At 38.9% G+C, this 27,500-nt stretch overlaps 1 protein-coding gene and 1 long non-coding RNA gene across 3 annotated transcripts in view; one reads left to right on the forward strand and one right to left on the reverse strand.

The window, feature by feature from the left end:
* The window catches only part of LOC125025156, a 6,968-nt gene extending 1,838 nt beyond the window's left edge, over positions 1 to 5,130 (forward strand). Inside the window, exons 2-3 of the long non-coding RNA XR_007114887.1 lie at positions 2,546 to 2,684; positions 4,652 to 5,130. This is a non-coding gene — a long non-coding RNA (uncharacterized LOC125025156). The remainder of the gene's footprint in view (positions 1 to 2,545; positions 2,685 to 4,651) is intronic.
* A 7,293-nt stretch (positions 5,131 to 12,423) lies between these two features.
* LOC125047434 (bromodomain adjacent to zinc finger domain protein 1A-like) overlaps positions 12,424 to 27,500 on the reverse strand; it is a 25,469-nt gene continuing 10,392 nt past the window's right edge. Inside the window, exons 8-23 of one of the 2 annotated variants that reach the window (XM_047645644.1) lie at positions 26,069 to 26,246; positions 25,761 to 25,859; positions 24,406 to 24,598; positions 23,116 to 23,231; positions 21,513 to 21,678; positions 21,140 to 21,401; positions 19,967 to 20,713; positions 17,926 to 18,210; positions 17,538 to 17,676; positions 17,192 to 17,412; positions 15,912 to 16,076; positions 15,668 to 15,807; positions 15,357 to 15,502; positions 14,730 to 15,227; positions 14,296 to 14,441; positions 12,424 to 13,578 (exon numbers count right to left, since the gene is read on the reverse strand). In XM_047645644.1, coding sequence (XP_047501600.1) covers positions 13,312 to 13,578; positions 14,296 to 14,441; positions 14,730 to 15,227; positions 15,357 to 15,502; positions 15,668 to 15,807; positions 15,912 to 16,076; positions 17,192 to 17,412; positions 17,538 to 17,676; positions 17,926 to 18,210; positions 19,967 to 20,713; positions 21,140 to 21,401; positions 21,513 to 21,678; positions 23,116 to 23,231; positions 24,406 to 24,598; positions 25,761 to 25,859; positions 26,069 to 26,246 — 3,768 coding nt within the window. In that variant the 3' untranslated portion in view covers positions 12,424 to 13,311. Of the gene's footprint in view, positions 13,579 to 14,295; positions 14,442 to 14,729; positions 15,228 to 15,344; positions 15,503 to 15,667; positions 15,808 to 15,911; positions 16,077 to 17,191; positions 17,413 to 17,537; positions 17,677 to 17,925; positions 18,211 to 19,966; positions 20,714 to 21,139; positions 21,402 to 21,512; positions 21,679 to 23,115; positions 23,232 to 24,405; positions 24,599 to 25,760; positions 25,860 to 26,068; positions 26,247 to 27,500 lie in introns of both variants that reach the window. The other variant, XM_047645639.1, reaches the window with a different exon arrangement.

Consider the following 27,500-nt stretch of genomic DNA (forward strand, 5'->3'; position numbering starts at 1 on the left):
TATACATATATATATATATATATATATATATATATATGTATATGTATATATATGTATATGTATATATATGTATATGTATATATATGTATATGTATATGTATATATATATACATATACATGTGTGTTTGTGTATATATGTATATGTGTATATATATATTTATATAAATACATATACATATATATATATATATATATTTACATATATATACATATATATACATATATGTATATGTATATATATGTATATACATATATATGTATATACATCTCTCTCTCTCTCTCTATATATATATATATATATATATATTCTTCTGAGACGTATCAGAGACCACCTACTGAAGCACCAAAGGCCAGAGCAATCTGGATTCACTCTTGGTAAGTCCACAGTAGACCGTACCCTGGCGCTTCGACTCGTTGTAGAGCGCCGACGTGAGTTCGGTCGTGGGTTGTATGCAGCTTACATGGACCTCAAGAGGGCGTTTGATACGGTGTATTGCGAATCACTTTGGGAGATCTTAAAACTAAGAGGAATTCCAACAAGGATTATTGGATTAATGGCAAACCTGTATACTGGTAGTGAAAGTGTTGTAAAGATTCCCTTGACCTGCTTCTGCTTATCCTAGGAGACTTGTAGAAGTCTGCATATTGCGTTTGAGGCCATCTAATGACTTCAGAAATCAGTTTCTCATCATCTTGAAAACACTTCCCCTTCAAATATTACTTCATGGACGAAAAGTAGTGAAAGTCAGATGATGCAAGGTCAGGAGTGTAAGGAAGATGAGGAAGGATGTCAGCCACAGGACCATGCTTCCATCTGAGCAATGTGAGAGTTGTGAGTAGGGGCGTTGTCTTATAGGTGGCGGACACCTTTGGTCAGTATTCCATGCCTCTTGGTTTTGATAGCTTCCTGGAATGTCAGTAGCAGTGAAGCATAGTAAGCTCCTGTAATTGTAGTACTTTTTGCCAGTAAATCTATCATCACTACACTAGTCCCAAAAGACTGCGCATGATCTTCCCTGACAAGTGTGTGACACATACCTTTCTGGGAAGTGGTGAGTCAAAGTGAGCCTTAGTTTCTGTACCATAATGATGGACCTAAGTTTTACCCTCCATAATTAGTCCATCAAAAATGTCCTGGTTTTCTTGGCACATGGCTCAAAAAGCCTTGGAACAATGGACTTGTCCCTGCTTTTGGGAAGTTGTAAGTAGCCTGGGAACCCATCAAGCAGACAACTTTTGCATATGCAGATGGTCTTGAATGATCTTGCCAACTGACCCAACACTAATCTTAACATCTTGGGCTAGCTGACGAAGAGTAATATGGCGATCTTCCACACGTATATGTATGAAGAAGGGTTTGTATGCTGTCCTGGCTGCCATCTGGCAGTCCAGTAACATTCCTGTGGACCTGCTGAGGAGGCGTGGACAGAACTCTCTGGGATCAGAAAGGGAAACAATGTGACTGTGACAGTCACCGAGGCATCACACTACTCAGCTCACCTTCTGTTATGTATTAGAGATCGCCTACTGAGGCACCAGAGGTTGGAGAAATCTGGATTCACTCCTGATTAGACCATAATCAACTGATGTTTCAAATTATTTTAGCATGCTGTCATGAGTTCGGGCGTGGCCTGCTCATAGCCTATAACGACCTCAAGAAGGCGTTCACCTCAGTAAATCACATTGGAAGATCCCGAAACAGATGAGAATTCCAACAAGGATTATTAGATTAATGCAAGCCTGCTTACTGGTATTGAAAGTGCTGTAAAATGTGGTGGAGGCCTATCGAACTTCTCTCTTAACTCAGGAGTGAGACAAGGTTGTACACTTGCACCAAAACTTTTTAAAACTTGCATGGGCTGATAACTGATAGAGTTACCATCCAAAGTAATTGTGGAGCAGCACTGGGCAATGTTAAGGTTACCAATCTTGATTTTGTTGGCAATGCTGCTGTTTAGAGTCTCTGGAAACCCTAGTGTAACCCTAGATGCATTTGCCAAGGAAGCAAAGCCCTTTGGTCTTGAGGGCTCTCAGACAAATACCAAGAACTGGGACTTTGGGAGCCTACGACAAGAATCTGTTCAGTTGTTATGTGCTTGAAGTCACAGAGGTTTACATGCCTCGGTAGTGTAGTTCATGATTCTAGGCTATCAGACCAGAAAGTCAGTAGATGGTCAGAAGATGCTGGTAACTATGTAGGCCTAAGTTACACATCCTCAGTGCCCTGATATTGCTAGCTTTACTCTATGGTCCTCGTGCTGGCTCAGCAACAATAACAATATTTATTATCATTATTACTTTTACTGTTGCTATAATTATCATTATAATCACTATTAGCAATAAAGAAAATAAAGATAATAATAATAATAATAAATTAATAATTATGATAACAATAATAATGTATTAACAATTATGATAATAATGATAATGTAATAACAATCATGATAATAATAAATGTAATAATAATTATGATCCGCATCCACCCTTTACTTCCAGCCACGAGGGTCCCTCATGTCCTAAGCCTATCTCTAACTCCTCACAACAGATCCAGCCGATCTACCAAAGCTACAACTTCCTAGGTCGTCCCACCGTCCTACACCCAGGACTGTCTGTACCGAAAGGCAGGAAAACGAGCTATAGCAGTCTCCCTCCCAACGTAGCCCACAGCCCGCCTCACTTGCTGGGTAAGAGGGGCAATACCCCTGACCCCATGATAGCCATTTATATGATTCACTGCCCGTGGGTTTATCTCTCGAAAGGCCAACTTCCCCAATAAGATAACAGTAATAGTAATATTAGTAATCATCGTCATCATGATAGTGATACAGATAATAATAATAAATTTATATTTATAATAATGATAATGACAATGATAATGAAACACAGTAATATTTATAGTAACAACAATGATAATGAAACACAATAATATTTATAGTAACAACAATGATAACAACACTAATAATAATAACGGTAAAGATAATAACAACAATAACATTGATGACAGTGACAAAAATAATGATAACGATCGTGATAATAATAATGATGATGATGATAATAACTATTATGATAAAAATAATAATCGTTATTAATGTTATCATAATCATTATTACGATGATGATATCCATAACAATAATAACAATGATATTAACAGTAATAATAATACTAATAATAATTATTATAAAAATAATAATAGTAACAATAATAATGATGATGATGATGATGATGATGATGATGATGATGATGATGATGATGATGATGATGATGATGATGATGATGATGATGATGATGATGATAATGATGATGATAATAATAATTATAATGATAATAATAACAATAAGTGTAATTCTAATAATAACGATACTAATAACAATAAAAAAAACAAGCCTAGGCATTTTCTGGAACTAGAAATATTAAAGGGAAAACAACTCACGATGTCATAATTAGTGTTCCTCTTTAGCCACTCATTAATTCTTCCTGCTTGTGTTGGATTATGTCATTAAAGCGAAATTGGATATATATGAAAAATCACGGCGTACGCATAATTAATCAGCTCTGAATATGAATAAGCATCATTTATGGACATAGAATTAGCATAGGGATGGAATGATATCACCTTTCCCATCTTGTATATATGTCTATGAGTATGTTTATTATGTGAGTGTGTATGTATATATGCGTATATATGTATGTGTATATATACATATGTATATATATATATATATATATATATATAGATGAATTCACACGCACACATATGTGTATCCATATGCATACACACACACACTCATATATATATATATATATATATGCAGATAGATAGATAGATAGATAGACAGATATAGATATATATATATATGTGTGTGTGTGTGTGTGTGTGAGAGTGTTTGTGTGAGAGTGTTTGTGTGTGTGTGTGTGTGTGTGTGTGTGTGTGTGTGTGTGTGTGTGTGTGTGTGTGTGTGTGTGTGTGTGTGTGTGTGTGCACGAGTATGTGTTAATAATACATATACATATACATGTATATGTATATGTATATGTACATGCATATGATAGGAACCATAAATTTTGCAGTTATAGTTAAAACTACCAGTCAAAAAAATAATGGGTTTTAGAGGAATGTTAGGTTTATGAAATATCTCATCTCAAAACACCTAAGCATCAAATTTACCCATGAGATGCCGGAAAACAATCAATTACCATTTTTGGACACGTTAATCACCTATGACAATGGCACCTTCCACACAAGCATTTACCGAAAGCCAACACTCATTGGCCTCGGACTTTACTTCCTTAGCTACATTAATATTTATACAAAATTAACAGCATCAAAACTCTAATCACTCAACTGGACAACTTTTCATGATTTTTTTTTTCTAAGAATTCTTTACAACTAATGGGTACCCATTGTTTTTAGTTGATAAAATTATTTTCTAAGATATTATCAAACAACTCACTGTTCCTACAGTTAAAAAAGACAAAAGGTATATTAAACTACCTTATATGTGTAGTTTAAGTATTAAAATCAGGAAGCAACTAAAATCACTCTCACGAAATAATTACCCTCAACTGAAATTCACATATGTCTTCAACAATATAGCTAAATTTCTAAAACAACCTTTGAGATATAACTTATTTACCTGTCCTTGCTCCCAAGCTCGGTATGTGGAATCTGCCTCACGATGGTTACGACACCGCATCCTCGAACACAAAGGCAAATCCTCCAGGACTGGCCTTCCGCTGAGCAAGCCATCTTTCTCGGCAATAAGAGAACACTCAACTTCACTCCTCTCGCCTAGACCTTATCTTCTCGGAATCCTTACATGTACAGAACTAAACAACACAACCACCGCAACAACCTTGTTCATCCAATAGGCCTTCCCTCTCAACCAACATCCACTTTGATTAGTTTACCATATTGCTGGTTATAGTTTTTTTGTTTTTTTGGGGGGGTTATGTTATTTTATTTAATTTACATGTCTTAATGTATGATTATCTTATGTTTTCATTATGTCCATGTATATATTGTTCTTGTTTACTTTTGCGTATCTATAATTAAGGTTCAGAACCAAACATTTGTAATTATTTTTGTCTAACTGACTTTTACATTGGTTCTTTTTGACAGTACGTATGATGAAGCTCTAGTTTTGCCTTCGAAACGTTTAATAGATATGAAATTCTTCACGACTTAGTTAGTCTACTTCTTCATACTTATGATACGACGCCTGAGTGGCGAACCTATTACGGAAAAAAAATGTGTGTGTATATATATATATATATATATATATATATATATATATACAGGTGTGTATATATGTATATATAAATACATATACGTATACATACATATGTATACACATATTCATATACATATATGTATATCTATATATATATATTCTTTTTTTTTTTACGGTTTATTCATACCGGCTGCCATGAGACTGAAAAAGTGCAGAGAGGAAAATACTTAAAGGTGCTGACAAGAAGTGAGCAATCATGTGATACGAAAAGTAAATTCAGCTGAGTTAATGTGTATGATATGCATGATAAACATATAGATTTACATACTTCTATTTACAATATATACAGTTCTAGAAGGATTCATCTTATTTGTTGTTAATAAACTTTATAACTGTTGGAATGGGGCTAGTTTTGTGGCCGTCAGTGCGAGACCGGATGGGGAGCAAATTGTTGTTGCGGGAGGCATGGCGGGGCGGGGGGGGGGGGGGGGGGGGGCAGTGGCGGGGCTGCCCAGCACGTGCTCGCCTAACTTGAGGAGGTTGCATGTGAGGAGGTCCTTTAGGGTTGCGGGGCCAGGAGAGTCGAGGTCCAAGAATGATTTTGACTGCTCTCTTTTGGACTTTTTCTTGCATATTTAGTTGTGTGTTGATGAGGCGGGTGATGCGTACGTGAGTCTGGGCATTTTGAAGATCGTGGATAATTCTGATATAGGAAGGCCAAGTGAGTTCAATCGGCAGAGCATATAGAGTCTATATGAGGCTGATTAGACTATGGCGGCGATGTGGTGGTCCCATGAGAGCTCGTTGTCGATGATGGCCCCGACCAACCTGGTGGTGGTCACCACGTCCAGCAAGTGGTCGCCCTGAGTGAGTGAGGGGGCGAGTTGGGGTTGTTGGCGAGGTCGAAGTGCATGGCGACGGTCTTCTGCTTGTTTAACAGTGACATGGTTGCCGGTGGTCCACGCGAGGAGGTTGCTAAGAGTAGTTTGGAGTGGCTGGTAGTCAGCGCGGGTGTTGTCGGCGGCTGCTGCGAATGTGGAATCGTCGACGTATTACCACCTGTAGGGGGTGTCATGCAATGCGTCGTTGATGAGGACAAAGAAACAGAAGAGCAAGAAAGCGGCAAGACGGAGGAAGTGGCGCTCTGTAGGCACACGGCCTGGCGGCGCCCAGAGAGGAAATCCGCGAGCCATGACACTATTCCCTCGGTGCCTCATCGCTGCGACTTTTCTGACGATGATGTGATCTACAAGGTCGAACGCCTTGCTTAGGTCCACGAGCACTGCTGCTACGGATGTTTTGCGTCTTGCGATGGGGCTATAGATGAAATGGAAGAAATTAACTAGATAGTGGGTGGTGGAACTTGCCTTAATATTTCCATACTGCTGTGGGTCGAGGCTGCCGTGGAGGTCAGCATATACCCAGTCCGTGACAAAGCTTTCGCACACGAAGCTGGGGACGGGGTTGATGGACACGGGGTGGGTCTGGTCCAGGTTAGCGGGCCTGTTGCAGTGGTGCATTGAAGAAGGCGAGGGGAACGGACAGCTCAGGTGCAAATTCTTTCACACTACCCATGGGAAGGTCAATGTGAGTAACCGACCTTTTAGTTCGGCGCTGCTGTAGCTTACGGACCTGGTGTACATAGATGGTAGGCACAGCGGTTTGTGCTGGCAGGGACGTGAAAACAAGGTGTGTGTGTGATATATATATATATATATATATATATATATATATACATATATGTATATGTATATATATGTGCGCGCGCGCGCGCGCGCGTGTGTGTGTGTGTGTGTGTGTGTGTGTGTGTGTGTGTGTGTTATAAATATATGTATGTATATAATATATATTTACTTATATATACATACATATGTATACATAATATACACATATATAGGTGTATATATATATATATATATGTGTGTGTGTATGCGAGCGCGCGCATTGTGTGTATACATATATGTATACACACAAATATATATATATATATATATTTGTGTTATATATATATGGGTGGGTGCTTCATGCTCGGGATGATGGGAAGCGATGGTGTGGTAGCCTAGTTAGCGTTAAGTGCTTGCATGCCTTCCCGCTTTCAGCTGCCACCGCTGGCTAGCCTGGTGCGAAAAAGGGAGCAGCTATGCATAAGACTCCCCTGCCAGCTCATAGCCTCTCCATCATCAATACTTCTACAGTGCCTCCTCGTGGCCACCCATGGAAACTAGGTACCTTGCGGTCCTAGGCTGAACTGTGGAGGCTCTTGGAGCAGCAGGAGGCCCTAAAGTTACGGAGCTATGGCCCACCGGCGTGTGGATACGCCCTGGCTTCGTACTAACTCCTGTCCCCCGCGCCCCCTGGGGTTAATGGGCGGCTGTGGGGAGGCAGGCCTTGCCAGTCGGCCCCCCCCCCCCCCCCGAGATAACCACTGGCAACGACCAATATAGTTGTTGACGCTGGGGGGAGGGCTAAAGTCCCTCCTACCCAGCAAGTACGGCGGGCTGTGGGTCCCTCTGGGTTAGCGGCCGCTGGGACTCGGGTGGGGAGGGGGGGTTACCCCCAATCCCAGCTGGGTCCCGGCGGCCGCCAGCCTGGCGTGATGCTTTTTGTATTCATGTTGACAAATGCAGAAAAAGTATATCTTCTAGTTTAGGATAAGAGACCCATTCACACAACAAATGTAGGGAGAGGGTGGCTTCCGAGATTGTGTGTTGCCACTTTTGCTTAAATCACCAGAGTTGCTATCCATCGAACACATTCGGACAGTCATCGCATTCGATTTGGTCTCATCCAGATTGCATGGGAACGGCTACGCAGCGATGAAGGGCAAAAGAGGGCGACTGAACTAGAGGCACGATGGTTTGGAGGCGGTTTTGGCTGCAGGGAGAGTGCATACACATTATTGAAATTATAAACCTGCATTATTTCCTTCTAATCAACACGCTCTAATATTAAAGCACACATATATCATTATAAAGAAATTCTGCTAACAGTTAACCTTCATTAAACATCCCAAAGGGTTACACAGCAATAAACATGGAAAATAACATTGGAAGACATGACTGCTCATCTGATGAATCAAGAAAAATACGAAAAGGTGGATACCAGATTTCGACTTTTCCATATGTAAAAACAACATAATTTTGATATAGGCATTGTGCGAAAAAAAAAGTCCCTAAATGTTTCGTACACATAAATAATGGGACAAAATTGAATTCGACTTGCCTCTCATTTCCCAGGAGGGATAAGCATGAAATCATAGAAAATGGAGACTGTAGGAAAGATTTCACCCTTTGATACAGCTCTTGTTTTCGCTCATATCCAAAACAGAGCGTAAATATGTGTAGACATCTAAAGAAATCTAAAGACTCTCTACAACACCTTTTTTATTTTGTTTTGCTTTTTTTGAGCTTCAACAGATAACCATCCCTTCCTTAGTTCTAAATAGATGTGGAAAATATAAACTTCAACGAGAATGTTCCTCTGTCAGCGACATTAGTTTCTTAATCGCGTTTGTCTTTTCTGTCTTTTTTTGACAGCGCATGTGTTGCCACTCGATTTTATGGTATTACCTTTTTTATTTCGTATACAGATAATCAAACTTACGTTTTACTTTTGTGTTTAATGACTCCAGCACATACATAATGATGTTACAGTATCCCAAACCTATTTTCGTTGGATTCCGGTGCTAACCGGCTTGCCTCGGTATTCCACAACACTTCGTCGATTTTTCATAGTTGAGTAAAGGGTAAAGAGTTTTTTCTGACATGTTCATATATTTATATATATACATATATGTATATACATAGACATGTATGTAAATGAATATACATAAATGCATATGTATATACGTATATGCATATGTATATACGTATATGCATATGTATATACATATATGCATATGTATATACGTATATGCATATGTATATACATATATGTATATGTATTTATGTATATGTATGTATGTATATGTGTGTATATATGTATGTATGTATATATATATATATATATATATATCTGTATATGTTTATGTGTATATATGTATATATGTATATGTATATATGTATATATGTATATATATGTATATATATGTATATATATGTATATATATGTATATATCTGTATATGTATGTGTATAAATATATGCATGTACATATACGTACATGTATATACATATACATATATGTTTATACTTATACATGTATATACATAAACATTTATGTATATACCAGCACCGAAATGAATTTGGGGCCATCAGTTAATGGTCTATGGTTAAAAGCAAAATTAATGTGCAAGACATCTAAGGTCATGTCGCACTATAGGAAGATAGAGTAAAGGGTAGTGAAGAGAGTTGAGTTAGTAGTTAGTTGCTATACGTTAATAAACTTGAGTAGTAATGGGAAGGTTAAAGATGGCTAAAGGAGTTGATGAGTGAATGTGTTAAGGTAGTATTAAATCACGGGGGTTAGATCAAGCGAAGGATGTGTATGCGTTTGAGGAAGAATAGATTGCCAAAGCAGAAAGTGTGGGATTCCGTAAGGATGTCTGAAAGGAGAGGTACGGGCTGCAGTAAGGCGTAGACAGAACAGAATGTGTGGATCTGAAAAAGGAACATTACATAGGGAACATAGGGGCGGATCAGAACGTGACATCTGATAGGGGTGTGTTAGACGGGTGTGGTTAATACGTAAGCGGGCGAGAGCTTTCTCCCAACGTCTGTTCCGATGAAATGGAACTGCCAAGGAGGAGATTGACAGTATTACAGTATGTAATTTATTAGTACTAAGGCTTGACCAGTGAGATTGCCATCGGGTGTAAAGGAAGGTCTTAAAGTGGGGGTAATAATCCATGGCAGGAATACGTGAGAAATGTGTTTGGTGTGATGTGGACATAGCGGCGGAGCGTGCTAGAGTCTGTTCATTGATGGGAATTCAAACGTGGCTGGGCACCTAGCAAAATCTGATAAAGAGTTGTGGCGTAGGTAGAACAACCAGTTCTGAATGTTACAGACAAGGGGGTTGGTCGTGTGCATAGACGTTTTGAGAAATAATGAGGTACGGGAGTTAGTAAAATAATGAAAGAGGAAAAAGGGAGCAAATCTATGTGTTTTAACGCAAAAGGAAGTGCATACAGTTCTGATGTAAGAGCACTGGATTCAGGAGGGAGGGGGTATTTGAAACTACAAGTTGGGAAGGTTACTGCGAAACCAGCACCTGAGGTAGATTTGGAGCTATCCAGTGTAAACATGAATACTGGAGGAATGAGTGAAGACATTGTTAAGGAAATGAGCGAGGAGGTCAAAAGGGGGGATATCCGATTTTTTGGGGGTCAGGGAAAACAGAGGAACAAATACCGGGGTAAAGTATAAGTCATGGAAAACGAAAGAGGTCGGAGTTGGGGAGAGGAGGGTATCCATGCGACTGGAGAAAGGAATAGGTAAACGTGGAGAGGAAACAAAGGTAGGAATCAGGGATCGTGGGATAGTCAGTTTGGCGAGGGAAAGTTGGTTGAAGCGAGCATAGCATCGGAGAGAGAGAAGGGTACGGCAAGAGCGTGATAGCATGTGCCTAGGGCTAAGCAAGACCGCAGTGGGGGATTGTATCAAGAAGAGCAAGAAGGGAGGTAGAGGCAGAGGAGTAGATATGGCACCCATAATCAAGAGTGGAGAGGATCAAGGTAACATGAAGATGGAGGAGAGTTTTGGAGTGGAGCACCTTACAAGACGTGTGGAGATTGGAACCTACACACGCGAGAGAAAGGGATGGAGAAAGATTTGGAGGTAGAAAAGCGAAAGTCATGGTTAGTGGCCCAGGACGATACTTATGATATTGCAGACTGAAGGAATTGGCGGAGAGTTGATATGGATGTGCCAGAGGCGAAGATGGTTAAATCATCAGCATACAGTAATGACCGGGATTCTCGTGTTAGAACTGAGACAATGCCATTAACTATAAACGAGACATGAAGGGAGTGGGAGGAAGAGACAAAATGGTGATTGGTATAGCAGGGTGTGTAAGAAGTCTCTTGGAGGCAGATAATGGATGGGTTGAAGAAAGGATATGATAAACATGAGCAGTGTAGAGGGAGTGGGAGTAGTAAAATTTATGGATGAAGGGTTTGCGTCGATTTCGGACGTGAGTAGCAAGTTTTGAACAGAGGGGATTACAGTAAATCTATCCCATTTAGCTGAGCTAAACAAACATTCAAAAGGTTTGTAGAAGTGGGGGTAGTAGAAGGACGAGGGCGTGTGGAAGAGGGAGTAGTGTTGCAAGAGGTAGTAATGCAGAAAGGTGGACAAAAAAGTTGCAGGTAATAATAAGGGAGAAGGGGGCAGTAGATGAAGAAAGTTATGGAGGAGGAGATGAAGTAGAGGCTGCTGGGAGAGGACGATTGTTTACTAGAGGTTGAGTAATGACCTGGGTGGATGGTTTGATCTGGACCGAGGTGACAGTAGCTAACGAGGAGGGCGTAGGAGTAGGAGTGTTCAGAGTCATGGACAAAGGAGTGCCCGGGTTTGTGGAATTGGGGGAATTGAATGTGGGGCTCACTGATAAAGGGGCAAGCCTCAATGCCCCTCGCAAAGGTGTAAAATCTTCACTACTGGCCATGGTAAACCTGGAGTAGAGTTATTGCACAGAGGGGTAAGGGATAGACAACTAAACTGGGGAATACCATGCCCATGGTATAACTGGCACAAAATCAGCCTTTCATGCTTTCAACATGGCTCTCACACCTTAAGAAGAGGATAAAAGAAAGGGTTGGAGAAGAGAAAGAAATGGAAATGATAAGAAAAGACCATATAAAATTAATCCAGTTGAGGGGCGAGTCCCAAGGTAGGGGTGATCCCAGCATTGGGTCCCAGTCTCTCTCCTAAGCCCCCCCCCCCCCTTCATAAACAATAGGTATAGGATGGGGGGTGGGAGAAAATAAGGAAATGAAAAATTAGTTGCATCAGGGATGAGGCCCAAGGAAGGGGTCATCCCTAGCAAGGGTCCCAGTTTCCGTCTCAAGACCCCCACAGCAACAACAGGCATGAGACTGCAAAACACATATAATTATTCCCTTATGCCCCATGGGAACACTGGTACAGATTGCTGTTTTCCAATTATGCTTAATGTAGGACATCCCTTAGAGGTAATACTAAATATGTATTTCTGTGAATATTCATGTGTTAATAGGTAAATGATACTAAATATACAAAGAACCATTATTATTTTGGAAAATGTTCAACTTTTAAAAAATAAATTAAAAAAGTGCTTTCCTTTATTACAAGCAGTCAAAATTTAAATAAAACATTCTAGAAAGCTAGTCCTTTACTGATGTATTCATGGCAATCCTGTAACTCAAAAGTTTTGTACATTATATTTGGGAAAGACAAAATCCCACAGGTCTTCTTAACAAATTGAGTACTAAAGCTATATTAACTGGGATGAGAACACCTATTATGCTCGAGTCCCTTCTGAATGAACGAACTCAAAAAATTATACCTGATGCTTGAACACAATGTTTAACATGGTTCCCTTATATTTTAAAAGGGCTAAAAGTATTACTGTACCTACATCAAATGTAAGGACAAATACCCATACTCAATTTCAAGTTAATTAGCGAGACAATAATTGATCTCACGAATTCTGAACCTGATGACAAATGAGCTAACTTACTAATGCCAACTTGTCATGCCATGAATTGAACTAAGTTATAAACATTATTATCAAAGCACTTACAAATGCAATCACCTGGTCAAAGCCAGCTGACTTTTCAACATGATACTGTGGATCATTTTCACTATTTAAATATAACTACATCTTGCCAGCTTGCAGGGAAGCTGATGTGAACAAACTAATTTTGCTCACATTTGCTAATTAATTAATAAAATGTCGTTTGTGCAATCCTGCTGCATTCTTCACTTGTTCTGATAATATACAAGTAGTTAATGAAAAAATATATGTATTTCACGAATGCAACAATCAAAATACAGTATCTCACTTTGTGAACCTTTTCACTAAAATCACCATTATACCCAGAGACAATAAAAGGAGGGATCTCCTTGCCATTGTAAAGTGCACTTGAATAAGGATGAAACTTAGCGCTTCCTCTTTTTGTTTTCCTGCATGGGCTCCCCACGGTAATTTAAGCCCAGATCTTGTAATCGCTTCATGAAGTAGCTAGAGAGCTTTGTGCCAGCTTTATACTCATCAGTATCCTGCATGTTGTACTGCTGGCAGTTTTGGAAAACAAGCATGACATCTGCTATGAACTCGTCATCTGTTGTGTATTTCAGACCATTTAGCTTTTCTCTGATCCTTCCAAAGTCCATTGGTTTCTTTACAACATCATAGTAGTCTGGAGCCTGCAAAAAATCAAAAGCCATTAAACTGTGATACATCATTTCAGAGATTTTTTTTGATCCAATATACAAAATCCAAAATATACACACAATATACAAAATAAACACACTATGTGGGGAGGGAGGGGTGGAGGCTTTGGTTTAGGAAAAGCTTTATCTACCCAGTGGACATGAAAGGCAAGAATACAGGTCATACCCACTGTAATACAAGTTAATCTATTGTCTTTACACACAGACGGCTCTACAAGTACTTAGTCACCTAAGAGTTAATTATCCCACCTGTTTACCCTTTTCCTCCTTTTTTGGAAACCATCATTTGTATTATATTTAAATACCAATGTAATCATATCAGTCAGAATAATAACAGTATCAATATTAATAGTTTTAGGAAGAGAAACACATTCAAGGAATGGGAAAATCAGGCATGGCCACTAGGGCCTACTTAGACTCCTTGGTGGCTGAGGACATGTGGAGCCAGCTATATGTAACAAAATTCACAAAAAGCTTCAGGGGACAGTACATAAATCTGTAGTCATTAAGTGAAGAATGTTTTTTTTTATACTTACAAATCAAAAGAATTACCAAAGAAATATCATGGGTTTTGAAATTAAACCTAGTACTAGCAGTTACCAAACTATCAAGCATTAATAAACTGGCAATATTGCAAATACACACAAAAAAAAAGTAAACAAGGTCTTTACTTTAATAAGCAAGTCTTACCTCCTTCTTTGACACAGCTTTGTGGAATGGCCAGCTCATTTTGTGCTTAAACAGCTCATCCAATAAGGTTTCCAAAGCCACTGAATTGAAGTCACTGTTTTCATCAACAAGTGACCTTCTGTTATTTCTCTTCGGTGATGTGTATTCTGAAATCAATATAAAAATAAATTAGAATAATCTCTACATAGTAAACCATGATGGAGATATCCCAATCAAAATAATTATATATATCACTTAAAAATGTTCAGATAGATAAATAAACAAAATGAAATGACAGATTATATGCATTTCTAAAGGTATTAAAATAAATCCAAGACAAGGACAGACAGAATCTCAAAACTTAAAAAAATTTGTCCTCTCTCTGTCGTTCAGCTGGTGCTTATCCTACACGAGTATTCTAAGCACAAACAACCAGGTATGGCACTGTAACCTACCAACTTCAGGTTCCTCCAACTTCTGCTTCTTCGTGCTGCGGCTATTTTCTGGTCCCTCACCCCTCCTCTTTTTATCGGGAGATGGCGAAGACTTGGCATACTTGGCACCTTTGGCACTCTTGTTATTCTTGGCATTGGCATTCTTTTTGTTCTTGTTTTCTTTATTTTTGGAGTTATCTTTACTATTTTTGGAACTGCTGGTTTTGGAATTCTCTTTGCTGTTTTTAGAGTTATCTTTGCTGTTTTTGGAATTCTCTTTGCTGTTTTTGGAATTCTCTTTGCTGTTCTTGGAATTCTCTTTGCTGTTCTTGGAATTCTCTTTGCTGTTCTTGGAATTCTCTTTGCTGGTTTTGGAACTATCTTTGCTGGTTTTAGAATTATCTTTGCTGTTTTTATTTTCTTTGCTGTTCTTCAAGCTATCTTTGCTTGCTTTACTATTTTCCTTTGAATTTTTATTTTCTTTGGTTGTCTTCTTATCTTGGGAACTATCCTTAGTACCTGTAATGAAAAGAAAAAAACAAATAGCATTATAAACCACTCAACTGTCATGTATTGACATAAAAAATATATTTAAAAATAAACCTAATAAACTTGATACTCTTTGGATAACTTTACATCTTAAATTACTTTTACAAGTCGCACAAGACCAGTTTCCTCTTGGCACCGTTCTTAGGTCAGCACACTGTTGGTGGTAGGCTAGGGGACATGTGTCACAGCAGATCAATGTTCCAGGTTTCTCGCACACAAAACACACATCCTCATTCTCAACATCACTGAAATTAGAAGTACACGAATTTAAACCCAGTCTCTAAATGGTAAAACTGAATCTGTAGACCACAAAGCATGATTATTTTTGTACCTCTCCTTGTCCTCTATGGCTCCTTTAATAATCTTATCATCTGACAAAATAGGAATAAAAAAAAGTGACCGGAATGTACCTTTCCTCCTCATCACTTGTTTTCCCCTCGTCCATCTCATCATCAGAGATGTCCTTGTATATCTGTCTCTTCTTCTTAGGACTCTTTGGCTTCTCTTTTGGCTTACAGTGATCACAATACCAGTTGCCTGAGGGTATGGTCTGTCAAGTATAAATAAAGCATTAATAAGTGCATCTATAAAAAAAAAAAATTCTAAAATTCATTCAAATCAAACAAGAACAATCACATGCTATTGAAAACAGACCTTGAGTTTAGGTTTTAGACAGTACACATGGTGACCCTTGTCACATTCATCACACAACAGCATATTTTCCGCATCTGCTTTTCTGCGGCAGATGCGACAGCGAGCATTGAGAGCAGATCGCGACCATGTTATGGAATTGTCAAGAGTGCTAAAGTGTAGACATAGCTGGAAAAATGAATAATACATTAATAACAAATATCTAAGATCTGTTTTAATTTAATTACTCTGAATCAAGCTCCTGAATATAAAAAAAAATATATATCAATATCATTATTATCATTACATTATTATCTGTCATTCATTAATTTATCACTATCATGAGTAATGATACTTTCCTAGAAATAAACACATCAATCATTCACCTTATCACTAATACTGGTAACTCCATTATCCAAAAGGGAAACATTGTAAATGGTTTCCTATGAGCAATAGGAAGGTTACATTCTTGACCACAATCTTGATCCAATTTCAATAAATTTGGAAAATATACCACTACCTGTGACTTTTATGTGTTTTGCTTATTACACAAGAAATATTATTACATTTTAACACATTAAAGATGGGAGTATTATTGCATAGCCCATGCCCTACTATTTCTTACTCCCATGCCAGCTAACTCAAAGTAAGCCACTTTCTAGCCTTGTATTCAACAATGGCAGCACTTGAATTAGAAAACATATACTTAGTCTTTATCAAGGATTTGTGCCTATGAAAAATATCTTAATAAAGAACTGTTCCAAATATTTACTGGTCACTACTGACATCTTCCAACCTCATCTCACAGTAAATGAAAACGGTCACCTGAAGATGGAAGAGAGGTTTGTAAATCACTGTTTATTCTTATGCCTCCATTTGCACAAGCTGTAGCAACATGATTTTTATTTGAATTTATTCTTACTGTGTAGAAATCTATCATTTTACAAAATATTCTCTCCAAAAAGGGTAGGATAAATTATCTATTATAAATTAGGCACAACAGTGCTTTGTACATCTCATCTCATTATCTTACTGCACAGTAATAAAAGGTATATGTATCCCTGTTACAAATGCTGATCTCCTTATCAAACCTGTTGCCTCTCAGAATGGTTAAAAATATTTGCATATCAGTTATCGAGCAGTCAGACAATGGGAGTTACCTGTATTTGTAATAATCTAACAATTGTGTATATTCTGAATTAATGAGTAACCAAAATATGGATGCATACAATAGCTGTAATGAAATCACAAAATGATAAATGATAAACATTTACTTATCATTCACAATAAGACAATCCACTGACCTTAGACACGCTTGAGCTGGTCATGAGAGACTTCTCCCACCTTTCCATGGGAGTTCTAAGAGCATTGTCTGTGATTTGTAGGGAAACTTTGTCTTCCTCTTCCTCCTCAGACTCACTTTCTGATTCTCCTCCTTCTCCTTCCTCCTTTATGCTTTTCTTGCTCTTCTTCCTCATTCTTTCCTCCGCCTGTTCTCTGATCTTCCGTGCCTTATCAGTTTCACCTAATAATTAAGATAAAACGATAATACATTTTTACAGTATATATTTAATTTTTTCCAAGTGAAGTCACTGAGACATATTGAAATAAAATAAGGAATATGAAGAATAATTTGGAATAGCTGTTTACCTAGTGGCTGCTGTAGATACTTGGAATCAACAGACTGGCCAAGTTGTAAGATGGCCAGAGCCAAGTCCTTAACTATATCAGCCGCATCGTCAAGGAGGTCCTCTACATCGTCTTCTCCCACTTCAATACCAAGGTCCAACTATGGGAAAAGAGTACTTACTACCAGGTTTCTGTTTCTAAATTCTTATTTTACCTTTGACTGGTCCAGAGAGAGAAGAAAACATAAAAATGTTCTGCATGACAACTAGAAAGAGTTATGAGATATGACTTGTGACAAGATATAGTTTGCATGGATAGCATGAACTTAATAAAAGAAAAAAGGACAAACCAAAAAAGAAAAAGAAAAAGCAAAAATAAGAAGAGCAGCACTAATGCCCAACAGCCTTACCTTCAACAAAGAGATACGCTTGCGGCCTCCCCAGTCTAATTCCGCCTCTCTGATATAACTTCCTTGCTCTATAGCCGTTCTCCACTTGTCTCTGTCTTCCACTCTGAGGGACCCCAACATCCCCATGTGAATCTTCTCCTCTGTTTCCAAGATCATGTCTCGGAGAGTTAGCTGGAGTATCTCATCAATGGGTGTTCCCAGTGGGAAGTTTAGGTTTACATCACTATCCTTCTTTGTTGTCATGTTGCGATTTGACTTGCGGATAGAGAGGTCAATTTCTGGTTCCTGTAGAATGTTTTAAGCTTAAATTCTCTGATACAAGACAAACAACTGATCATATGAGGATGAGCATAAAATGACATTCACTACCTCTTTCAGCTTCTAAAAATTTTCTTAAAAATAAATAAACAATGATTTCTCATTCATGCCTTATATTAAATATAGTTGTATTTACATACATCCAACTCATAATACCAATTTATACTGTTGCAAGAGAGAGATACTTATATAAATACAGACTGGTATTTTTATTTTCCCTGTTTGTTACCATCATCTGTTGAAATATTATAATAGCCTATCTTTCTTATATGTATATATCCATTAAACACATGCCGCCGGGGAAAATGAATAAAAAATGGGGAAAATGATGTGCTCATTTTTCATATTTTTGTGAAATGTTTCTGCACATAGATGGCTCTGCTGGTGCGTAGCCACAAAGGAGTCAATCAGTGGACTTTGTGACTTTACCCGATTTCACCTTTCCTTGAATTGGTGGGTAAAATGTATTTTTTACTAATGCTATGAATATTGATGGTGTTATTTTTATTATAAACAGAATAATTACTATAATGTTATAAATGTTAGTAACAGCAAAATAACATAAGATATTTTTGTAATTCAAGGAAAAGGGTAAACGGGCAAGACATGCAGTACTCCTAATGGTCTCATTGGTGACTTAATACAAGTGTAGGCCTCTATGTGTAAAACCAATTAACAAAGTAAACTCATAGTGGGCATGGTATGTAAGTACATGCCATGCCCGTCGGCATTGGGTTAAGGGTTGTAAATTTTCCAGTTACTTCTACCCTGTCTTCTTGCCATGATGCACTCCGCTAGATAGCAAGCATGCTTGAAGCCTATTCCACACACCAAATAATTATTTTTTTGTTAGGCCCTATCTGGATCACTGAAGAGTTATAGCCTTCCAAAGACAAGAGAAATATCATGGTTCTCGCACTTCTCATTTTTAATCAGTTTGGTTAAACTGGCAATAGGTATAAGCAGTGTTTTTCCCCATAAATTCCCCCCCACCCCCCCATCCCTAAATAAATGGCTTCACATCATATTTTGTCACCAAGGAGTGACCTACTAAATTTACCCAATCTCACCTATTTTTTTTTTTTTTTTTTTTTTTTTGGGGGGGGGTATTTGTTGCCATTACTATTATGAATCATTATTGAAATTATAATCATCATTACCTTCATTACCATTACCTTTGGATTATCAAAAATATAAGTAATATATAACAAAAAATCTCTCCCAAAATTTAAGGAATAGAGTATGTGATGACATCAGGTAGTCCTAATAATAGACCCCTTAGTGACAAAGTGCTAGTTGAGCCACTCTGCCAGAACAAAATTTATAAAACAAAATCACAACAGACTGGGTGACTGCACTTCTGGTGTGAACTGATTAAGATAGCAACTACATCTTTTGTGAACCCATTTCCTCTTCATTCCAGTTTTGTCTTCTGTATTTCTCACTCCTCTTATTTGCTTTATGAACTCCCTAACACATGTTAGATCTTTGTGAGTTCATATATTCACGAATATCTTTGTTTTTCAAAAAATCCATTCAAGAGCATATTAAAGCACCTTCACAAAAAACAATCTTTTATGAAAATTCAAACAAGTATTTTCAAATAGCAACATTAACGCTATGTCTAACTCAAAAGAACTTCTAAGAGATTAGCTTTACATATGATTGTATAATTATAATTTGAATTCCTCCTTCCATACAATAAAACAATAACTGAACTTACCTGAGATGGGTCAAGTTTGTACACTGGGCACATTCTTAATGAGGTTTCTATTGTTGTTTTATAGCACTCTAAATTAACTTTCAATTTGTTTTCTCTATAGCCTCTCTCATTCAGTGACTCAATTAAAAGGTGATAGTCTTCCAAGCGATGGAAAAAGTACCAGTAATGGCGATCAGTTCTCTCTGTGTGCACTGGGCATGTCTTCGGATTAGCCCAGCAAAGTCCAAATACATCTGGGTGATTATCATCACTAACCGTCACACTGTTCACACTGTCTACTTCACATTCCATTTTCACATCACCATTTGTCAAGTGTGGGGGATTTACTTCCATCTTTTCAATGAATTCAACTCCCTCTGCAGAAGGCTGCTTCTTAGCCTCATTCTGGTCTGGGTGCTGGTTCTGATCAGGAGTCTGCAGCAATTTCTTGTTTGGCGAAGCTTTCCCTTGCTTGGCTGGGCTGTCACTGCCATCGTTTTCCTTGTCACTGTTGTTCTTGTCATCCTTCTCAGCACTGATCATTTCAATATTCTTTTCAGCCTGGACCCTGAACAGATCCTGGAGAGCATCTGTCATGTCAAGGTTAGAGTGAGGGTTGTAAGGTGTGGGTGTTGGCCTACAAGTGCCAGGATGTAGCTCATTGTCCTCTACAAAGAGACCTGGTAGTGAATTAAAGATCCAGTAACGACGGTAAGCTCTGTCTAGGCCAAGTGGAGTGATGCTCACACCCTTTGCCATGTTCAGCACCTGAAATTGGATATCATGACAGCATAAGATAATATATTTGAACATTCTATGTAATCTTCTCACTATGCTGTTACATCCTGTTCATATTTAATTTCTTTCTCATATGGCCACATCCCATACTGTGAATACATTCTACTCTAAATAACTGGCAATATTTAGAAAACAATCTGATGAAGGTCTAAAGAATGCTGATAAATTACTGAGCATTTATAGTATTTACATATTATATTCAAACTGTGTAAATAAACTGACTACTTAACAACGAAACTGAAGTAAACACCTAATTCAGGAGGAGGTTACAAAGAAAACTGGCTTTTGTTCTGTTAGTTTTAAGCAATACAGATCATAAATTGTATCAATATTTTCTTCCTGGTGTACTGCTATCTCCTGCATAAACAAAGAAGTTTGCCCTGAACCACAACTAACCTGCTGCATCAGTTCTCTCTCTCTCTTAAGGAAATCCTGTCTCCTGGCCTCCTTATTCTTCTCTTCTTTAAGAAGTCGAGCAGCCCTCACTACCTCATCTTCCTCCTCCTCCTCCTCTTCCTCCTCTTCTTCCTCATCATCCTCATCCAGTTTGATAGGTTTGTCTGGCTCACCCGTCATGGCTGCAGCAGCTGCTTTTTTCTCAGCTTCCTTCAGCAGCCTCTCTCTCTCTTTTTGCTTTCTCTCCCTTTTCTCCTGCAATCTGGAATGGTAAGTTATTAGCAAGAACTTACTTTGACCATCTTTCAACCTGGAGTATTGCAAATTTGAAAGTTCTTATCTCGAAGTTTTCAACAAAGGGAGAACCACTTACCGAGCAGCATTTTCAATCTTCTCCTTCTTTATCTGAGTCAGCTGGTGAATGCGTAACTTGTTTTTCATTTCCTTCAACTTATCTATGTTGTCATCAATGACATCACGAACTGAAGCATAGGTTAGAATTTGCCCAACCAGGAGACTGAGGATTTTCAGCTTGCTTGCTATGATTAGAAAAAAAAAAGTACAGATTAGATAACGGCAATTCAAGCAAAATATAAATACACTTGTTGATTTCTAAAGTAATGCCTCAATAGTTTTCTTAACTGTTTACTGAAATGAAATACCGAAAGTTCTGCCTCAACCCAACGCCAACGGGTATCAGAAATCTCTGAGCGTAATAAACTCTGGTGATTTCTGGGAACGGCCAGACACTAGGCATGTGAGTCCGCTATATGGAGAAGAGCTTCCCACTCCACACACTCTGGCATGTCACCACTCGTACAGCTGTACCCCGCAGACCAAGCAGTATCTTATAATGTCTGTACAAGGAAAGGGTTAAGCTTGGCATTTTCACCCTTTAACCCATTACTGCCGGGTCACGTGTATAGCCATCATAATAAACCGCTCGATCTGCCTGGTATGGCTATATGCGTGGCGATGCGCTAAAGCACATCAAGCGGGAAGTTCCACTACATGTAGAGGACTCCAAACGGCCGGACAGTTGCCAGAAATCCCCAGAGTCTATGGCACTGAGACATTTCTAATACCCTCACTGATGGATTAAAGATAATAAACAACATTTGTAATAAATGGGTGTAACCAAGAATCAGCAAGAAATGGCAAAAATAATTTTAACCATTACATTATTTTGTTCCTTTTTTTTTTTACTCCCCTTCCCCCCTTTATTTTAGTGTCTAGTGGGAACACAGCACTGTCATTAACCCAAGGCCAACAGGAAAATATAATGCTAATTAAAATATTGTTTTGTGAAATGTATCTACACATAATTGGTTCCACGACTGCTCAGCCACCTAGGAGTCAGTGAGTAGTCTTCTTCTTCTAATGCTATTTATGCTGTTATCATTATTATTGACATTAGAATCATTTTGATATCAACATTACCAATAATAATATATAAAAAAATTACCAAAAATCAAGGAAAAGGATGTTGCAATAGGTCAGACTAGTGATTGACTCATTGGTGACTAAGCACTAGTGGAACCATCCAAGAGTGATTACAAATAATAAACTAAAATCACTATGGGCATAGCCTCTACGTACAAGCCATCCCTGGCAGTATTTAGTTGATTTTTCTATTTATTTGTTACATGCCTTTAATTACGTATTTCTGTCCTTTTGAGGTGTAAAGGACTGAATACTGTTAAAACAATCGTGTTCAGTATTATCTAGTGATTTCAGTATTTTTGCCAACAAAATTTAAATTTGTTTGTTACAACTCAAATTGTTTCTTCAAAATTGTGTCTTTAATATCAAATTAACCAATCATCAGAAACTGGCATGTCAAATTTCATCAGACCACTAGAGAGGGTGGGGAAATACCATGAAAATCAAAAAAGAAATAAAATCTAAATAAACTACTGGCAAAATCACAAGAAACAAAGAGAGAGAGAGATAAAGTACGTTCTTGGATGACACACCTAAAGGCAGATCGGAGACTGCTTGCGTGTTTAGGGCCTTGATGATAGCTGGTTCCTCCAACTTGAACTGCAGCCCTGGGTCATCCCGGTTCTTAAAGCCACCACGGTTGAAATGTCTGTAGGGGGAGGGAGGAAAAACTAAGCAAATAAGAGAAACAAAGATGTAGGTAAAGAAAGGAGGATGAGGAGGAGAGTAGAAAATAGGAAGGGAATGAGAAGAATGATTTGGAGGAGGGAGAAGAGGGGAGGGAGGGGGGGGAGGGGGGGGGGGGGGAGGAGGAGGAGGAGGAGGAGGAGGAGGAGGAGGAGGAGGAGGAGGAGGAGGAGGAGGAGGATGGGGAGGGGGGAGGGGAGGAGGATGGGGAGGGGGGAGGGGAGGAGGATGGGGAGGGGGGAGGGGAGGAGGATGGGGAGGGGGGAGGGGAGGAGGATGGGGAGGGGGGAGGGGAGGAGGATGGGGAGGGGGGAGGGGAGGAGGATGGGGAGGGGGGAGGGGAGGAGGATGGGGAGGGGGGAGGGGAGGAGGATGGGGAGGGGGGAGGGGAGGAGGATGGGGAGGGGGGAGGGAGGGGATGGGGGGAGGGGAGGAGGATGGGGAGGGGGGAGGGGAGGGGGATGGGGAGGGGGGAGGGGAGGGGGATGGGGAGGGGGAGGGGAGGGGGATGGGGAGGGGGAGGGGAGGGGGAAGAGGGGAAGTGGGAGGGGGGAGGGGAGGGGGAAGAGGGGAAGTGGGAGGAAGAAAGGAGAGACGATGGAGGAGGTGGAGGTGGAGGTGGAGGTGGAGGTGGAGATGGTGGAGGTGGAGATGGTGGAGGTGGAGATGGAGGAGGAGGAGGAGGAGGAGGTGGAGATGGAGAAGGAGATGGAGGAGGGGGAGGTAGAGGAGGTGGAGGAGGAAAAACAAAGGAATGTAGTCTATTTTACATTCTCTTTTCTATTAACTTGGAGACAGCTATGATTTATTTTTGCTTTATGTAAATTTATCACCTAATATTATCTTGGGAATGACAGGATTAATGTAACCTGAAAATACTTGTGATATCCACAATAAATAACAATATTTTTACCTTTGAGAGTACTTTAAGAGCTTTTGCCTTCAGAACATTATGGTTCAATAGTAATAATACCACATAGAGGTAAAATATCATTATAAATAACACAACAACAATTATAATATGAACAGTGGCAATAATAAAATAATAATATTGCAGTACAAATATGCATAAAGCCAAATCTTTGCTATCCCTTTGGCATACATCAGGATCATAGGGAAATTCTTTCTAAATGTACCTCCATCTGGCATTAGCTACACTAGTGGCTCCCGAAGCCAGGATGTGCAAGCGCAGGATTTCTGAGAGGGTGAGGGCATCAAGCGGAGCCTTCTGAAGGGGCACACCATGGTATTGCTGGCTCCAGGTGGAAGCACGGTTGGCCACACGCACTGCCTCCTGAATTGAGATGTCCTCAGTGTCCACTTCCATCACTGGGGTGGGAGAGAGAAAAAAAAAAAAAGTGATGTTAGCAGGAGGGAGAAAGAGAGAGAGAGAGAAAAAAAAAAGGGTAATAAGGACAATAGAGAAATGATTATATCACAAAAAAAATTTGGTTGAGGGCTGAGGTGATAGAAATACCTGCCATGAGTACACAAAGCTCTTAAGAGGGTGATCAGACTTTGGTCATTTAGGAAGGGGCTTATACACTTTTTCCAACAGTAAATGAGTGTGGAATGCAAGATCTATGAACAGCAACTAGAATAACACAGGCTCTAGGGAGGACATTATTTCTATGGTCAAGAGCCTATTCCTGACCATCATGAACAGCAGAGCCAGGTGTATTATAGAAAATTGTATATTATGAAAACATTTCTAAAAAATGTTACTTATTGTTAGTGTTACTGCACTGTTGTAGACTACCGTGTGAGATGATATGGAGTCTGCACAAGAAAAAGTCTATTACCATCTTGATAAAATATATCAAATAAAAAATATAGACCCTGGAAAATGGAGGGGGGGGGGGGGGGACTTATGGAAAAAGAAAACAACACTACAAAGTCTTGACACTGCACAAAAGTGTTTGTGTGGGCCAGGTCTACAAGCCATACACCTGAAAGAATCGCTGCTCAAGAAAGCCTAACGCCCATGTGCAGGTAACAAGGCACCTGGATTCAATAGGTAAATAATAACAAAAAGGTAATTTCAAGCTTACAGAATATCATATGTAGCATGATGACTCTTCACCCCCATATTCTAAACTTGTATAATTCCTCAAAAGGTTAATTCACTTAAACCTGTTTACTTACCTTCACGCAGTCAAACCAATCAAAAACTGAGGCAGAAAACTGGTGAATGCTTACATATAGGTAGGTACCAGCATAAAAATTAGGAAAATCAAACTGGTACTCATAAGGGAAATCCTGTTGGTACAGGTGTGTGTGTGTGTGTGTGTGTGTGTGTGTGTGTGTGTGTGTGTGTGTGTGTGTGTGTGTGTGTGTGTGTGTGTGTGTGTGTGTATATATATATTCATATAATGATGATGATGATGATGATGATGATGATGATGATGATGATGATGATGATGATGATGATGATGATGATGATGATGATGATGATAACAACAACAACAATAACAAGGAAAATCAAGCTCACCTTCTTCTAAGGTGTTGTCTGCCTCCACTTCATCATCTTCCTCCTCCTGTAGAGTGAAGATGGCTTGGAGTAGCAGCTGCAGAATGTCATTCATCACACCTTGGAATACAAGAGTTGAATTAATTTCACGAAATCACATCACTCTGGCTTTCTAACTTACATGCAGACAGAAAATGAAATTATTTGAAGTTACAATGAAAATAAACAAAACATATCAAATTCATAATAATAATAATATTAATAATCATTAACTTATTCTTCTATTAGATTTCAGTTTCAAAATAGTTCTACATCCAAAGAACCTGTACCTGCAACTTCCTTCTCAACAAGAGCATGTTCCAGCATGTCAAAGGTAATGCCTTGTGGATACACATCCTTCAGTTCCAGCAGCTCTGCAAAAACGTTGACAAATTCGAGCACCATGATGAAGTCACTGAAGAGATCATCTGGGATGCGGCACTGGATTGGAGTGGGTGTGGGGAGGTCCTGTAAAACAAATAAACAAAAACAGAAAAATTAAATATATATACACATGCAATATGAAATCACATAAATATCAATGTGTATATATATAATCACATCATCAAACTCTTAGATGACGGTATTAGAAATCTCTCAGCGTCACACACTGGTGATTTCTGACAACCATCCTGCCATTTGGAGCAGGAGTCCGCTAAATGTAGTGGAACTTCCTGCTTGACACACACTAGTGCATCGCTACATAAATAGCAATAACAGGCAGATCAAGCGGTTTGTTATGACGGCAATATGGGTGGCCTATCGGGTTAAAGGGACCGTCCCAAATTAGGGGCAGGGGGTAAAGGGTCAAATTGAGTTAGCCAGAACCAGTTTATTTCTTGGGAGGTGCAAGAGCATAAGCGCCAACAGGTAAACTCCATACATAGGTAATTAGAGCCAGGTACACCTGTATGGTTTTTGTTTGTCGCAATCTTGCATATGGCATTTGATAATGACATTGCACATAGATATGAGTTTGTGAATGTCCAAACAATTTTATACCAATATCAGAAAAAATGAAAATTCCAATGATTTATGAAGAAATATTTAGATTTTCTTAATCAAAAATGTGAGTTCTGTGTACATTTCTATACACGAAATATGCTTTCCATTGAGACTCTGGTAGTGTACTATAGTTTATGTAGGGGTCTATATGTGTCCCGAGTACGAAGTACTAACGTTAAAAAATAAAAATATAACTAGTGATAATAATATTTCAGTTTGGAATAGCTTTAGCAGTCAGTACCATCCACCGTTGGCAAATTTGTTTTGATATGAGATTTGTCATTTCCGTTGTAAAGAGCACTTCAATACGAAGGCCACCCCATGGTTAGAAACTTGAACTTTGGAAAAATAAGTGAAATATTGATTATTTTACGTGAAGATGATAGTACCCAATGATACCCGTATTTCCAGTAAAAAATGCAACCTGAAGATGTTACCACTGGTCGTAGGTACCATAAATATGGAAAATAACAACCCCACCCAGGAATCCGATCATTTTGTTCACTTATTTACAATAGAAATGCACTCATATGACTGAACACCGACATTGCTATAGTTTTCCATGACCAACGGGCAGTTTTCTTTTACAAATATCAATAAAGAAATCAATTTTATCTGGGGCAACTTATATTTTTTTCTTTATGCAAAAAATGGGTTTACTCCTATTAACCTATTCGCCCCGGATTTATGTTCTGTCCCCTGTAGTTTTTGGTGAAT

The sequence above is a fragment of the Penaeus chinensis genome, chromosome 4 (assembly GCF_019202785.1).
Source record: "Penaeus chinensis breed Huanghai No. 1 chromosome 4, ASM1920278v2, whole genome shotgun sequence".
NCBI lineage: Eukaryota > Metazoa > Arthropoda > Malacostraca > Decapoda > Penaeidae > Penaeus > Penaeus chinensis.